The 16279-nt window shown below is 43.8% G+C and overlaps 3 protein-coding genes and 1 long non-coding RNA gene across 19 annotated transcripts in view; 2 read left to right on the top strand and 2 right to left on the bottom strand.

Moving 5' to 3' along the window:
• SLC30A7 (solute carrier family 30 member 7) overlaps positions 1 to 2745 on the bottom strand; it is a 33984-nt gene extending 31239 nt beyond the window's left edge. The window contains exons 1-2 of one of the 5 annotated variants that reach the window (XM_075156436.1): positions 2547 to 2745; positions 2266 to 2367 (exon numbers count right to left, since the gene is read on the bottom strand). In XM_075156436.1, the coding sequence (XP_075012537.1) occupies positions 2266 to 2367; positions 2547 to 2626 (182 nt within the window). In that variant the 5' untranslated portion in view covers positions 2627 to 2745. Of the gene's footprint in view, positions 1 to 2265; positions 2368 to 2546 lie in introns of those variants that run through there. The other 4 variants (XM_075156432.1, XM_075156435.1, XM_075156433.1 and 1 more) reach the window with 4 other exon arrangements.
• Positions 2746 to 2800: 55 nt separating this feature from the next.
• On the top strand, positions 2801 to 11730 carry EXTL2 (exostosin like glycosyltransferase 2). Of its 12 annotated transcripts, XM_075156422.1 has the most exons (8): positions 3416 to 3452; positions 4619 to 4674; positions 5115 to 5184; positions 6063 to 6146; positions 6470 to 6897; positions 7457 to 7558; positions 8316 to 8386; positions 8988 to 11730. In XM_075156422.1, exons 4-8 carry the CDS (start codon positions 6082 to 6084, stop codon positions 9477 to 9479), a joined length of 1158 nt encoding a protein of 385 aa, XP_075012523.1. In that variant the 5' UTR covers positions 3416 to 3452; positions 4619 to 4674; positions 5115 to 5184; positions 6063 to 6081; the 3' UTR covers positions 9480 to 11730. The 12 variants fall into 12 exon arrangements, 11 of the variants coding, with proteins under 11 accessions (XP_075012524.1, XP_075012528.1, XP_075012531.1 ...); XM_075156423.1 differs by lacking the exon at positions 4619 to 4674 and having other exon boundaries at positions 2801 to 3452; XM_075156421.1 differs by lacking the exons at positions 4619 to 4674; positions 6063 to 6146 and adding an exon at positions 3894 to 3956 and having other exon boundaries at positions 3434 to 3452.
• On the bottom strand, positions 4673 to 16274 carry LOC142085005 (uncharacterized). The gene is made up of 3 exons (XR_012674520.1): positions 15902 to 16274; positions 13681 to 13737; positions 4673 to 5138 (listed from the first exon to the last, which is right to left on the bottom strand). It is a non-coding gene; the product is annotated as an uncharacterized LOC142085005 (long non-coding RNA).
• CDC14A (cell division cycle 14A) overlaps positions 14120 to 16279 on the top strand; it is a 69483-nt gene continuing 67323 nt past the window's right edge. The window contains 1 exon segment of the mRNA XM_075156419.1: positions 14120 to 15794. Coding sequence (XP_075012520.1) covers positions 15689 to 15794 — 106 coding nt within the window. The 5' untranslated portion in view covers positions 14120 to 15688.

Genomic DNA, 16279 nt, shown 5'->3' with positions numbered 1-16279 from the left:
ATGACAAAACAGCTATGTGAGTTCAGGAAACAACTTATTTGGCAAACAAAAGATAAGGAGAATGTAAGTAAGAATTAAAAAAAAAGAAAGAAATTAAAATTGAAGACTTTTAGAACTTGCTGATAAAAATTTTGGGGGCTGAAATAATAGATTTAATTTTGAAATAAGAATATTCCAGTCAAAGAACTCACAGCAATCTGCTTAAATTTAAATGGATGAAAGTGTAGTTTTCAGAATCACAATTAAAAAGAAATTCCTTAGTCTGTGGAAGCCAAGGGAAGAATCACCTGAATAAACATGGCAGCCTGGCTATCTTACGCTCATGGACATCACCAAGGACACTAGAGAGAACAGAATTCAAGATCACGCTTCTAATACTTGCAGCATCAGGCACTGGCCATATCCAAGGCAGGCCACAGTGGAATAAAGAAGTGCTCCAAGATGATACAGAAAATCCCCTTTACAAACGTTCTGTTTCTGCATCTCTCATGTGGAGAGCAAAGCAGCTGTGTTTTTCAAACTCAAGAAATAATTTTCCCTATAGGGCTCCTTGTTTGTTTGTTATGTGTTTGTTCTTCCAAGGCATGAACTGTCTGCTTTGACTGAAGGCATTCCTCATTATATTCTCTGCTACTCCTCTCTACTAAAGAGATATTTGGTAAGATACTGTTTTGTTCTAGCCCAAAATCTACGCTTAATGTAAAGATACCTGAAATTAATGACTTGAGACATAAATAAGAGGTCCAACTAATAACTATCCAGCAAATCCCAATTCTTAATCTCTATGATGAACAAAAATAAGTAAGCGACTTCTCAATTCCAGTAAGCCCAATTCTTCAGTGACAAATTTCTGGCAAGTGTCACTTCAGTTTCTCAGTTTAATTATCTCATATATAGGACTTTTTCTGCCATAGATTTAATTTCTGGTCACACTACCAAAAAAATTATTATGCTTAAAAGACAGACATCAGAACAAACTCACATGAACATAAAGCTCTTTACAGCTGAACCATTGAGAAAAATATTTGCATCTTCTGAGCTATTAAAAAAAAATCCATGCTTGAATAAACAGGCTATGCATACAATAATCCTCACGCAATTGCAAAGTGAATCAACATCAAAGTCAAAACCAAGTACATCCAACATGGTCTGCACATTGCCAAGATAATCTGTGCCCAAGATAGCACTGTGTTCTCACTAGTGCTACAGTAGCAATTACTGTAATCAAGGTTAAGGATTTTATAGTACAGCTTGAGAGATTCAGAGAAAAATGATAAATAGTAGGATGCAACTGTTTCCAAATCCGCATTGCTGCTTTGACTTAAGACTCTTGATTAAGAGTCCCAGTAATCTGTGTCCATACTACAGCTTTTGATAAAGACTACTTTAAGTTCCATGTGGAAGGACACACTGTTGGGCTTACATGACATTTCTGTGCCTGTCCACTTAGAACTGAAGTACTGACTTAGAGACTGAAATACCGCCATAAAACAACTTTATCAAGAATGAAGCATGATGGAGATACTACTACCATTGTCTGTTCTCTACCTGTACACCATACATCAGTACTGAAGTTATTTTGCATTCCTGCTTATATTTTACTACATGTTTTTAGTAGCAATTTTGTCAAGTCCCTCCTGTTTTTTCCCCCTTTGTGAGTTTGTATGCTACATAAAGTACCACTTAGCTATACCAGGATGTGTTCATTCCTGTTTCTCACTCAGAGACAAAGTTGTTCGGTGCAGCGCTGGGTTTTGCAAATGAATTACAAATGAAGTCACATTCCCAGACAGAGGATCTCTGTGGCAAGCAGCAGGCAAGAAACAGTTACGACCCCTGGGTCCTGTAACTCGCACCAAGGCCAGCCCTCCTCCTCAGCAAAGAGCCGAGCAGCACGGCCGGCAAGACACCAGTTTCAAACAGCATTCCTCCATAACGCGCCGAGTCGCGCCCCCAGGCAGGAGCGCCTCCCCCCCGCCCCGCTGGGATCTGGCTGAGGGCATGGCGGAGCCGGTCGCTACCCACGAGCGCGCTCCCGGTCGCGGGAGGCTCTCCAACAGCCCCCAACGCTCTGCCGACCGGCCCCTCCGGACGGCGGGCCAGGAGGCCAGGCCCGGCCGCACGGCCCCGGCCCGCGGCGCCCCAACCCGGCCCCGCCGACAGGGAGACGTGGCACTGGCCGCGGCGGGAGGCGCCGCTTCCTGCGCGCGGGCAGCCGCTCCCACCCCGCCGGCCGCCTCGCGCCGCGCCCCCCCGCCCCGGTACCTGTTGCTCCAGATGCCGTAGAGCAGCTCCACGAAGGCGAAGGAGAGATTGAGGCAGAGGAAGAAGAAGAGGTTGCGGGAGGTCTTGTCCGCCAGGATGGACCTGCGCACGGAGCACACAGCGGGTCACCCGCCGCCGGTACGGCAGGAGGCAGCGGCGGAAGGCCGGACCCGCTCGCCGGGCGGCCCAGGCACCCTCGGCACCAGCCTTCCCCAGCCCCTCCGCGGGAGCTCGGCCGCGGCCCCCGCTGCGCCCGGCCCGGCCCGCCTTGGGCCGCTCACCTGAACCAGCCCGACACCTTCCTGAGCAGGTTGAGTTTGGGCGGCTTGTACTCATCGTCCTTGATGGAGAGGGGCAACATCTTCCCGGCGCCGGGGCCGCGGTTCTCCCGGCTGGCAGACGGGGCGGGAGCGCTTCCCCCGCGGCCGGCCCACACGCCAGTCACACTTCCGGTCTGCCACTGCGCGCCTGCGCGCCGCGATGGCACACGTGGCTGCGGGGGCGTGGCGGCGGGGGCGTGTCGCCACCGCCCGTTCGCGCGCAGGGGACGGGGCGCGGCTTGGCGGCGGGTGCTGCCCGGCCCGGCTGCCGTCTGGCTCCGGGGTGCTGGTCGCGCAGAGCAGAGCGCGCGCTACCCGAGCCGCCGCGGCCAACTGAAAAAGCAAACCATCCGCCTGTGCCAGCTGCGCGCCCGCGCTCTGCCTACGATGCCCCGTGCCCCCGGAGCAGCGGCCGCGGCAGCCCTCGGTACCGGGCTGGGGTGGCGGCCCGGCCCCCCGCGGCCGGACCCGGGCTGCGGCGTAACGCCGCGTTCTGGGAAGCTGCGTGACAGCCAGAGCGGCCAGAGCCGGGCGGGCGGGGGGAAACTCCCCGCCCGCGGCAGGACCCCGAACTACAAACCGGGGCCTGCCGGGAGGAAGCGGAGAGACGCCCCACAGGAAGCGGGGTACGGCGGCGCTGCCGTAGCGCTGCGGCGGTCCCGCCCGGGCCGCCCCTGAGTCAGCGGAGCGGCCTGCGCGGGCGGGCGGAGCCGCGGGGGTGCCGGGCCGGCACTCCTCTCCTCTGCCCTCCCGTGCGGCCTGCCGCCGCGGTCGCTGCTGCTGGTGACGCCCCGGAAGCGCAGCCCAGCTGCTGGCAGCGCCTCACCGCCGGGGAAGCAGGCGGCGACACCGGCGCTCCTCCTGAACGTGAGCGAAACCGCGCGTCAGGGGGCGGCCGGGCTGGGCGGTGTGTGGCGGCCGGCGTGCTCTGCCCGGGCGGGGAAGCTGTTCGCTTCTACTGCCCGACTGCGTGTCACTGTTATGAAATGGTGTTGTGAGGTGCTGCCCACGAAGAGAGGGGAGCCTATTCAAGAAGTCTTTTTCTTGGAATGAGGATTAAAATACTGTATTTTGACATAAGGTTTTTATTTCCGTCAATTTTGTTTTGAAGAAGAGTTCTCTACAAGGGGTATTGTAAGAATTTTTTAAAGAGGTCAACCTTGCATTGCAATTTCATAACTCAATTGGCAAAACTGATCAGCAGTTTCTTACTGGAAAGTGCCATGATGATAATTTTTAAAGATTTTATATAGACGTTTATTTTAATTAGAGAATATATAATAATATCATCCTTACTTATCATTACAGCCTACTGTATGCAGTTGAGTAAACACAAGAATGTATGGCAAGCCAGGAAGTCTCATTACCACAGTAAACAACATTTATACTTTCATCTTAAGTATGCTTTTAAATTTTAACTAATTAATCATTACAGTAGTATCGGTAACTATTGTGTCTAGGTTGCAATTGAGGAAAGAGAGTCTAAAGTTCACCTTTTTAAAAGCACATATGACCAAGATATGGTGGTCCTAAAAAATGCTGAGTAGTTACTGCTGCCAGTCAGTTTTGGAAGTGAGGCATCGTTGTTTACACCTATAAAATGAAGCAACCAAAACAAGCGATTAACTTCTGGAAATAGTTTCAGTGACCTCTCCAGCCTCACAAAATAAGTCAGTGGTAAAATTGGAACCCAAATTTGGGAAGACCTGTGGACATATTCAGATTGGTATCCACACAAATTGGCAATTCTGTACTTTTAAGAAGTAAGTTTATATAACCTAAACAAATTACTCTTACAAAATTTCACATAGATTCAATTATTAAATACAAGTTCTTGCTCTCTAAACCTTTATAGTACCATTCTATATCAAAAATAAAAACTCCCTTTCTTCTCCCTCTTGTTTTAAAAGAACAAAAATCCCTCCAACAACCTAGGAGCCTTAGCAGACACAGGTTTCGTAGGTTGCAGTCCTGCGTCTTGTGCATCCTTCCTTTTTGTGCTTACACTTATATTTGCTTTCCCTTCTGCCAAGCTGCCAAACCAGATGGGAAGAACAAAATGCTGTGTCTTAAACCTCTAACACAACTGGTAAGCTTAGTGGAAGGGCAGTGTGAAGGGGATGAGATAGAAAAGAAAATAATTTTATTGGGACTACTTACTTGACTGTGGTAGCCAAATATATATTTTAGTGGTGCCTGGTGAAAAAGCAACAGACTGAGGTTCTGGAGACCTATTTGTATCTCTGTAGTTGACCCTAACACATAGACATTGCATTGGAACAACGCAACAATTTTACAAGCAGAGACATATGCTGTGCTATTCTTTCTAACCAACTGGTATAATAACTTCTTTCTGTTGAAAGGCAGAGACAACTATTTAACTGAGCAATAGGAAAAGGGATTGGATAATTGCCAAGAATGCGTACATCAATCAGTAATTGAGAGGAACGTTTACTTGTAAAAGAATGCTGAGTAGCATGTGGCATAACTGTTGATCTTCAGTTATAGAGTCCCTTTAATTTCCAACAGATTCGAAGATCACAAACAACTGTCCTGTAAAAACAAGCGGGGGAAAACAATCCTACTTGGCAACAATGAGGTAAGTTGAGAGGTCTTTCAGACGAAAATAATTTACATTCATATTTTCAAGCATGGTATATGTACTGTGGAAAAAAATGATCAAAACTTCTGTGAAAAAACACACAGATACTCTCAAAAATTGTAATTGATGGGGCTGTCCTAGACCACTTAGTTTGATCAGAATTCCCTGCTGAAAGCCTAGAAATTACTAGTGGAGTAACATAAGTAACATGTATATATGAGTAACTGTTTAGTAATAAGCTTAGAATATTCATCTTGTATTCAGTTCATACTAATCTTGCGAGTAAAGGAGGAAGAACAGATGTGGATGACACATTTGAGGTGCAAACTATGGAATGCGGTGGCTGCTGGATTCTGCTGAGATTACCATTTATGAATGTCTGGAGGACTGGGAGTACTACCTAAGAGGCATGAATGTTGGGGCTACCTTTGTAGGAGCCGCTTTTTAATAGCTCTTGTTTAGTTCCAAAACCAGGACGATCCAGAAACCCCTCCCTTATACTAAGGCTGCTCCCCCAGTTAGCTGATACACAGCACCAGATCTGACACTTCCAGTTTCCGCTGAGTTCTAGATTTAGCAGACCAGCTGTTACTGATGTTGTTGCATTCCTACATTACTCCATTTAGCATGTTTCTTTTGCTCCACTTGTGTTAATAGCCTCAGTTAGTATGATCAAAATCATATTTTCCACATTAATAACCATTATCAAGTAGATATACAAATTACAAAATGTCCAGCAAATCAGTATAAAGACTGTTCCTTCTGTGTATGGTGCCTAAGTAACGGAAAAAGAAAGACCGTTTACCTTCCTCCTTTCTGCCAGAGTCTTGAGGAGGCAGAGTCTGCCAGAGTCTTCTTTCCCTTTTGTTTCCCAGCTAAGGCAGAGCTCCTGCAATGCTGAAAATACTGAATCTCTGTACAAATTTGCTTTCTAAATTCAGATGGATGGGTTTGGTGAGGTATGTAAATGTTCAATCAAAAATGCAGTACTGAGAAAATAAGAGATGGTGAACAATCTAGAGCTAAAGAATTACTCTAGATTCAATTTCACATAACAGTGAAATTCAAAGTTAACCAAAAAAGTGAAAAGCAAGTAAACACAGAAACTGAGTACCAGAAGTATCTGTCTTGATAGTTGAAAGTAATTGGCACAAGTCCTAAAATCCTCCTGATTTATTTACTTAAACAAAAGTCTATTTAATATTGTGGGAGTTTTCCTCAAGTAAGGGAGATACTGTACATGCGATTAATGACTTTTCCTTTCCTGTTACTTGTTTTAAAGGTGTTTTCACTTCTGTAAGTTTCCAGGAAGAGTTATGGGAATCCGCCTACTACGCTTCACTGCTGTGGTGATCATTGTCTTACTTCTTGTGGCAGGTGCTTTAACAGCTTTGCTTCCCAACATCAAAGATGACAAAATGCCCAATTTGAGAAGGGAAGCAAAAACCCAGAGTCAGTCTGCTTTGGATTCATTTACTCTTATTATGCAGACATATAATAGAACTGACTTACTGCTAAAGCTTTTAAATCATTATCAAGCCATCCCTCACCTACATAAAGTAATTGTTGTGTGGAACAACGTTGGTGAGAAGATACCAGAGGAAATGTGGAATTCCTTGGGTCCTCATCCTGTCCCTGTTGTCTTTAAAGTTCAAACTGTAAATCGTATGAGGAACAGACTCCAGAATTTCCCTGAGCTGGAAACAAAAGGTAATCAGCAGTTCATATCGCTACTACTAATACTATTTTCACACTTAAAATCTGAATGCTAAGAGAGAGATGGTTTGAGTTATGCTATGTAATAAATCCATGGATTTGTTGGGCCACTTGATAGAATGTGGGCAATATCAAAGAAACCTATGTTATGATATCAGATGCACACCACCACCACAACCACCAGCAGGCTAGAGGCTGTGAATAAAGAGTAAGGAAAAAAAGAGGGATGTCAAATGCATTTCATGGGCTTTTGCAACTGTGTCTGTTCTCCATTTCCTTTGTCAGGCAAACATAGGTAGTTCAGCCTCTCTTTATAGTGTAAACTGAAATTCATAGCGCATGTATTTGTTGAGTCTCTGCATTAATTTGGACTTAAGTCATCTGGTAAAGACTTGATTTAATCCATTCAATTTAAGACTAAATTCTCAAGCATGTGCTGCTCTTCAGAGAAGCTTCCCTCCCGAGCTGTCTGGCTTTCTATCTCCAATTATGCATCCTTTTTAAGAGTGTTTTCCCTAGTCTTTTGGCTATTCATCTAAATATTCTTCCTAAGCTCTTTCCAGGAGAAGCACAACAATAAGCCCTCTTTATTTCAAGTGGAAAAAAACCCCAAAATGTTGCATTACAGACCTGATCTTACTCATGATTAGTAAAGGTAATTCTATTTACTGTCCCCTTCCTAACATGCCTTGCTACTCAAAACCCATGACTTCTAGGAAGACACTAGAAACTTCAATTTCCCAAGTGTTTTATTTACTGTAATAGGATTTATTCTGACTATAAACTTCAAAGCTTTCATGCATCTGGAGTTCTGATCTAAGAATATCTTTCCTTTTCCACTTCCTGATAGTCTTTTGCCTAAAATTTAAGGCAAAGATTCTTCCTTCTGTAATTAATCATATTGAATGTTGCCTGTGCAATTTATTAAGCTTCTATACTTAGAACTTGCAAGTAGTTAGGACACGGGTAAATTTTTATACTAAGAATCCCTATAAATCTCACACACTAAAGAATGGTATCTAACTCTTTATTTTAGTTGTATTTTTATACAAGATTAGTAGAATTTTAAGTTGATTAGCCAAACACTCCCAAGTTTTCCAACACGTATCTATCCATTTGTGCAACACATACTACAGATGATCAAAGGTTGCTGAGGTTTGTTACAGCCTGGCAAATAATCTAGAACTTAGGTTTGCTTCCAGTTACCACAAAGCTGCAACCTTGCTTTAGCTTTGAAATCTAAACATGTTTTCTCAATCTACTTTCAAGGAGTTACAATTCAGTTCTGCAATTCAGCTTAATGGTTATAGAAGTTTCACAGGTAACTTGTCAAATACTCTGCTGCATACTGTGCTCATGTATTTAATCTTTTGAGAAGTTAAAAGTTTTTCTTTTTTTTTTCCTCCCTTCAGCTGTTTTAATGATGGATGATGATACACTAGTCAGTGCTCATGACCTTGCTTTTGCCTTTTCTGTTTGGCAGGTAATGTTTTGCACCTTGACAGGCAGTATTTGTGAGTTACAATTGAGATTAATGGTTTTAATTAGAGTAATACTATATCATAATGTTTTACCATTGATTTTCTAGCTATAAAGTTAAATTTTAGAAGGACTGAAGCATTGAATAGTAGAAATTGCAAAAATATTCTTCAATAGTAGCTATACCTGTAATCTATAACTTTCAAATTTTTAACTCTTCATGTACATGAACACTGAAGTTGCTGACTGCTGAATTTATTTAACTTGATAGTAGGCTGCAAAACAAAATTGTGAGTTTTTTCTCTCTAAGACAGATTGTCTGTAAACTTATTTTGAGTGCCAAATATACAGCTGCAAATTGTGGATAGATGTTTCTTGGCACTACATGATGTGGAATGAGGCATATTGTGTCAGTTTTGCAAAACTGTATTTAATTGCAACGGTTATGCAGATCAAAGGACCATATGCCAACAATTTCATCTTTTCCTGGCAATAATCTTGTGCTCCTCTCACTTAAAAAAAGCATAAATCTCTTATGAAAATACTTAACACACATTTCACAGTCTGTGCTTCATTTTGACTTTTAAATTTCTTTCTTCTTTCAGCAATTTCCAAAGCATATAGTGGGATTTGTTCCTAGAAAGCACATTTCTACTCCTTCAGGTGTATACAGTTATGGCAGCTTCGAATTGCAGAACCCTGGATTTGGAAACGGAGATCAGTATTCTATGGTTCTTATTGGTGCAGCATTTTTTCATAGTGGGTATTTAGAAGACTTTCAAAGACAGCCAGAAGCTGTTTACGCCTTAATAGATGAAACTCAAAATTGTGATGATATTGCCATGAATTTTCTGATAGCCAAGAATACTGGAAAGCCTTCAGGAGTGTTTGTGAAGCCTGTTGATATAAGAAATTTAGAAAAAGACACTAACAGTGGCTATTCTGGAATGTGGCACCGAGCAGAGCATCTGTTACAGAGATCTTACTGTGTAAATAAACTGGTTAATATTTATGATGGCATGCCTTTAAAATACTCTAATATCATGATTTCTCAGTTTGGTTTTCCTAATTATGCCAATCACAAAAATAAAATGTAAGCCAATGAATTTAAGGATTAGATGTTAAACAATACTCAGTGAATTATACTGAGTTCAAGGAGAGAAAAGGTGTAATTACTGCATCTTGGCCATCCTTACTTGTAGCCTCCGAATTTTTTCCATTTGGCTTTTTACATATTTTTTTTTTCTTTCTTACTAATTCTTCAAGGTAAGTTTTGAGAAAACTTAAATAATATATGGTAATGTTTAGCTGTGATAAAATCATGCTCTTTCCTTAAAACCTGAAAAGATATTACAATTAATTAAGCCAGTTCTTCAGAAACATACAGACAAAAATGCACTCCTACCCTTCAGTGCTTAAGTTTTGATTTTTTTTTTAAATATATGTATTTAGTCAAATGAGGTCTAGGCATATTTTTGATAGTTATATGTTGAGATGCTTCCTTGCCTTCCCCCTCCTCTCCTCACTTCCTACTACCCAGTTCCCAGTGAAACTATAGAAGAGCTACAATAAACCGTTGGCCAGCCTTCTAGATTCCTGTACAAAACCCCTTTGAAGTTGGTATATAAGCTATTCTGTATTCTGAGATGTTCCTGAAGCTGCTATGAAAGCAAGCCAGAAAAGAGTACCTCACCTTAATCTCAGATAGTCCTAAAACCATTGCCTACAATATCTACCACTGCTGAGATTGTGGAAAATGATCTCTGATGTGGCTTTTTTTCCTATTCTTAATTTGCCTAGAGTTGCTGAAACGCTGCAAGCAGCTGAAAGGTAAAACCTAGCAGTTGGAAATCTAAGAAACATGAATACATGAAATATGAAACCTAGATAAGCAGCCAGAAGAAATGGATGGGATATTACTTACTAGTACTCTCTTTAGTACTCTGTTTTATTTTGGTATTTTGCATGTACATTGTTACAAAAATGCGCCCAAGAAAATCCTCACTTTTAAAAAATGTCTTATTTACAATTCCTAATAAGAGCAAGCTGTTCTACATTTATTAGAGTATACATTTTGTAATATTACAGGTTTACTGGTTTTTTAACTACTCTTTCAAATGAGTATTTACTTTACTTTCTGGTTCCTTTCATCTCTGTTTTTGGTGGCTATGACAACAATTAAAATGTGCAATGAATGGGTAAAGCATTATAAAAAAAAAAAAGTATTTTAAGGTTCAGTGATGTTTGACAGGGCTGGACTGTTACCAGTCTGAATTCCCTGGCTTCACCTACAGCAAGAAACAGAACTATTATTAACAGCTTTTGTTAGATTGGGACTTTCTAGTTCTGGAAATGATGTGTTAACATAGACAGGACAAAGCTTTTCCATTGCAGTTACAGAACTTTTTTGTGGTACGGAGGAAAGAACAAAAAATAGTGATTTTCCTGGATCACAGAGAGGAATAAAATCTGGCATCCAAAGTAGATTTAGTTTCACCTGCATGAGCTTTTAATTGATTCTTAGTATCAGTTCAAAGGTATCTATGGGCAATCAATAACAGCTAATTACCTAGTACACAAATGGTGTATAATTTTATCATTTTTTGTAATAATGAACAAAAAGTGGTTGGAAAATGTGACAAGTTCTTTACAGCATGGCTGATTCTGGCTTGAGTCTTTGGGTTTCTTTGGGGGAATGGAGGATTCTTTTGCCTTGTTCTGTCAGCGTCAAAGGATTTGGTTTCTGTTCAGTGAAGTCTTCCTAGTATTTTGCAAGATTTAAAGGGCAAAATCGTAAAATGGCAATGTAAAGTCTGCTTAATTTTGTTGTAATAGTGAAAAGTAGCTTTTAATTATTGTGCTGTAGTGATAAGTAGTACACAAACAGGTCTGTGATCTTTTCAGAAATGCAACTTTGCTAGTAGTAGTTTACTGCATTTCATTTACTTACTGGTTTTCTGTAATTTCTGTTCTGTGCAGTATTGTCATGGTTTAACCCCAGCTGGCCACTAAGCACCACCCAGCTGCTCGCTCCCTCCCTCCCAGTGGAATGGGGGAGAGAATCGGAAGGGTAAAAGTGAGAAAACTCATGGGTTGAGATAAAGATAGTTTAATAGGTAAAGCAAAAGCTGCGCACACAAGCAAAGCAAAACAAGGAATTCATTCGCCACTTCCCATCAGCAGGCAGGGGTTCAGCCATCTCCAGGAAAGCAGGGCTCCATCACACCTAACGGTTACTTGGGAAGACAAACGCCATCACTCCAAATGTCCCCCCCTTCCTTATTCCCCCATCCCACTGGGGGTGGGGAGTGAGCGAGCGGCTGTGTGGGGCTTAGTGGTCAGCTGGGGCTAAACCATGACAATACTGCACAGAACAGAAATTACAGAAGACCAGTAAGTAAATGAAATGCAGTAAACTACCACTAAGAAAGTTGCATTTCTGGAAGGATCATAGACTTGTTTGTATACTACTATATATCCCAGTCAAAACCAGCACAAGTATCAACTAGAATTGTGAAGACTCACGGATATTGTTTACCTTACTTTTAAAATATGAAATGAGCTGTCAACTCAGCCAAATCTTAGTATTGGGTTCTGTGTTGGGGGGAAGGAGTTGTTTTGGGTTGGTTTTTTTTTTTTTTTTTGTTCTTCTGTATCAGCGAAAGAATTAATAGAACAAGCTTTTATCATACTGGTAAATTTGTACCATTGTCAAATAAAATACATTAAACAGATTTGCAATGTATTTATTTTCAGATTATTGACCAAGTTTTTCAGTGTTAGATGTCTAAAGTAAGCTCACAGTTTGCATACAGATGAGCAGCACCAAGATTTCATTTTTTAAAAACGTGTACTTGTTGGCACATACATTCACTTAATTTAGGTAAGGCCCACTCATGAGGAAAAAAAAGCCATCAAAAAACACAGCAGTTAGGCTTAGATAGCAAAAAAAATTTAAAGATAAGACTTCAGCTCCAGCCATAATTCATTGTGTTTAGGAACCAAAAGGGTTTTGTTTATTTTTTAAAGGCTGGTAACTTTTTATCCCTTTATGGTTATAAAAGTGTCTTAAGATTCTTTAATTAAATATATTACTGAGAATTTATATTTCTAACAAAATAATATGCATGTGATGATTTCTTCCAAGAGATTATCTAGATGTAATTTGGAAATATTTTGGAACCTAAACAGATTCATCACCACCTCTGAATGTTCTGTAGAAATTAATGTTTATGCAACACAGGATTTCAAAAATGGTATCTAAAAGATATATTTAAAAAAAATCCTTGTTGAAAAAATCAGGATATAGTCTTAAAATGATGCAACAGGACTACAAGAAAATTGCTTCTTTACCTACAGTTAAAAAAATGCCACAAGATGTCACTATAGCCTTGATATTTGCTATCAAATGTTAAAAAAAGTAATTGGAATTGATTATAATAACAAAATCGTATGAGGTGAAAACATTCTTAACGCTAGCATTTTACAAGGTAAAATTCATTAGATAATCATACTAAAAGCTATGAGACATAATACTAGAACTGAAAAAACACAGAGGTTATTTTGTACATTTTTTTTACAGGAAAGAAGAGAAAGATTATTTAAAGTATTTTCTATGCTTTCAAAGGCTCTAGCTAATTGCCACAAATTCTCATTGTGGCAATTCTCATTTGTTTTCTCATGCAACCAAAACAGAATTTGTAATTTTGCAAAAGGTATATAAGCACTATACAAACAACATTCAACAGTGGGGCTTCAGTTTCTAATGATGTTTGCCTCCTAGATTCACCAGCCTAGCTAGATGGATTTACAAATAATAGGCTTTAACACAAACTACGTATCTAGGGATTCTAGATGCTGGACAGCTAGCCTGTTACACTGCTCCGTATTTGCTTCTGTTGCCCAAGATACCTTAGTTAAAGCTAATTTGAGTATGCTTATAGAAGTTCCCCTCAAGTAGAGTGCAGCACAGACTTAGAAATGTTACATTGAACTGCAGTGAAAGTTTGAGTAAAAAAGGGTGTTAAAAAACTATGGTTCCGGAGAAAATACATTGATACCTCTTTTCTTACACAGGAAAATTACTTGTAAATAAAAAATGAAATATTTGATTTAATTAAAGGTTAAATACAAGTGAAAGTCATATAGAACAATATAGGAAAAGATAAACACATTGATTTCCATGAAAAGCAAGTACCCTCTAACAACCTTTAATTTGCTGTTACAGAAGACCATGGTCTCAGTCTTGCAAGCATCTTGTATGGAATAGTACTTACTACTGATAATGAGGTTTCTTACCTATGTTCACAGGACCAGGCCCAAAAAAAGTCATATTCAGGAATATTAGTTCTGGAGCTATGAAAAAAAGGAAGAAAGAGGAATGTGAAGACACAGGTACAAGTTATTAGAACCAATACCAAAAATAAATAAGCAACTACAAAACAATTGCACGAGAAGTATTTTCTGTAGTACTTCAGCGTATTTGTAAGGCTTTAAAGGTTATCCAGTGCTTATGACACTTGATTAAAAATTGAAGAGTCAAAAGTGTTTCACACTCATGTTTAGCCTCATCTGCAGACACACTAGAATTAATTATATGAACTGGTATTTACAGTAGGTTATTTATAGTGTTAGGAAAAACATGGTGATGATAATGTGAACCTCAAGGCTGCGTATTGCTTTGTATTACAATGTCTTTTTAAAGGCGTTTCAAGGGTGGGTTTTTTTGTTTTGGGGAAGAATAGCATCCTCTTTTTTTCTCCTCAAGGTACCTCTCCTTTGCAACCTTTTGCTTGTGTAGTTGTAAAAATGAGATGGACCGTCTGCTCTGTTTGTCACTTACTAATTCTTTCTGAAGGAGAGGGTGGTAGAAGAAAGGCATTTCTAACACCTATAATGCTTCTATTTCTTTGGCAGTAAGTTAATTGCAGACTACAAGCTAATTCAGCTTTTGCAGATGAACCACCAAAAAGTCAATCTTTCACTTTTTAAAACATCCAGCTGCCAAGTAATTTTGTGCAGTTTTACGACAGCCTTAGAAGCATATGTGAAACTCTTCATCGCTGGATGACTTCTCAGGAAGAGCCAGCCCATAGCTCGAACCAGTGCGTTAAGAGCGCTTCATGCGGTAGGGGTGCGAGCCGTCCCTTTCTGTTGGCAAGCGGCTTCCCCGACATCTTGGCGCCCCCCAGTTCTCCCCAACGACGACGCTGCCCGGCAGATAAAACTCCTCGTCGGACGAAGGGAGGGAGGGAGGGTCCCGCAGGTGACAGAAACCCCGGCGGGCGGGAAAGGAGGCGCGTGCCTGTAACCGTTGGTCGGGGGGCGCCGCAGCCGGGGCTCAGAGGAGAGCCCCCGCTCGAGGGGTGCGCCTAGCAGCGGCTCTCTCTTCACCAGGCACTGCTTGCTCATTGGCTGCAGACGTAGCAAGGCAGCTTTTGATTGGTGGGTCGGTTTGTCTATCAGGTGGTGCAGCCCCAGCCGGGCCGGACCTCGCGCGAAAAAGTGTCCCAGGTAGGGGAGAGAGAATTCTGCCGACGCAGGGCAGCGCTTTCCCTCCTCCGTGAGGCGGCCTCCCGCCCAGCCTGCGCGGCTCGCTCACCTCCATCCTGAGCTGGACCTGCACTGCTGAGGTACTAGCTCCAGCTCAGGTCTGCTTCCCGCTGCCTCAGGCCCTGCGAGCTGTACCTCAAGACCCCCTCTGTGTCCGTGGAGCGTTTTGCTACGGGCCGCCCTCGGACGGGTGGGAGAGGAGAAAAAAAGAACCGCAGAGCGCGGAAGTGCTGCCCGGGCGCCGAGAGGGCCGTGCTCCACCGGGAGGTGGGCGTGAGAGCAAGGCTGAGGCGGAGGTGTGCCGGGTGCAAAGCCGCTGCCTGGCGGATCAGGGGCGCTGCCGGGCTGCCTGCCCGATGGTTGGGCGCTGTGAGGCGGAGGGCGGGGCTGCCGGACCGGGGGGACTGAGGGAGGGCCGGTCACTCGCACGCCTCGGCCCCGGGCCGGGCGAAACAAAGACTCGGTAACGCGGTTGCTTGAGCGCCGCCGGTCGCCTGGTAACCGCCCGCTGCCTCTTTATCCGGGGGCGTCTCCTGGCTGGGGGCGGGGTGGAGCCGAAGTCCCTGCGGGCGTCCGTCTGCTCGCTCGGCGGCTCGCCGTGTCCTGCAGCTAGTTCTCGTCTCCGCTCCCGGTCCTATGCGGGCTGCGGCAGCGGCGCTCCCAGCAGCGTGGCCCCTGGCGGGCGGCCCCTCTGGGCAACGGGTCGCTTGCCAGCGAGCGCGCCCCGGCCCCGCCGGGACTGCCCCGGAGCGCCATGAGTTCGGAGCCGCCCCGCGCCTCGCTGCTCCGCGCCCTGTTTAAGATGGAGCCGGCGGCAGCCGCCTCCGAAGTGCTGGGGGGAGCCTCGGAGTTCGTGAAAGGTGAGAACGGGCCGGGGAGCCCTCCCCATCCCCTGGCTGCGGGGGTCCCGCTCGCCGGAGCCTCCCTCAAAAACGAAACCCGCTGGCTTCTTTCCCGTCCTCCTCACCTCCCTCCCCCGGCTCCGTGGGCTTTGCTGCGTGCCTGGCTCGGCTTCGGCCCCCTTTGCCTTGCGGTTTTCGCGAGCTGCCTGCCCCTCGGCTGCTGCGGGGCACGCCTAAGCGGTTCCTTCCTCCTCTCTTTTCCGGTGAGAAGCGGGGCCGGCACCTGTTGCTGTGTGTGGCTGTGTTTTGGGTCAGAAATTTCCCCCGCCCTCCTGAAGCGGCTGCCGAGGGGTGCCCGGCCGGTCAGAGCGGGGCGGGGGGCGCGCGTGGGCAGGCCCCGCGGGCGGAGCGGGTACTCGCGCCCCCGCCGCCGCTCACGCAGGAGAAAAAGGATCAGCGGTGCCTCTTCCGCTCCCGGGCCGCAGCGGGGCAGGACGGGGCCG

This window comes from Calonectris borealis, chromosome 8, assembly GCF_964195595.1.
Source record: "Calonectris borealis chromosome 8, bCalBor7.hap1.2, whole genome shotgun sequence".
Classification (NCBI taxonomy): Eukaryota; Metazoa; Chordata; class Aves; order Procellariiformes; family Procellariidae; genus Calonectris; species Calonectris borealis.
This window is presented reverse-complemented; position numbering and strand designations above follow the sequence as displayed.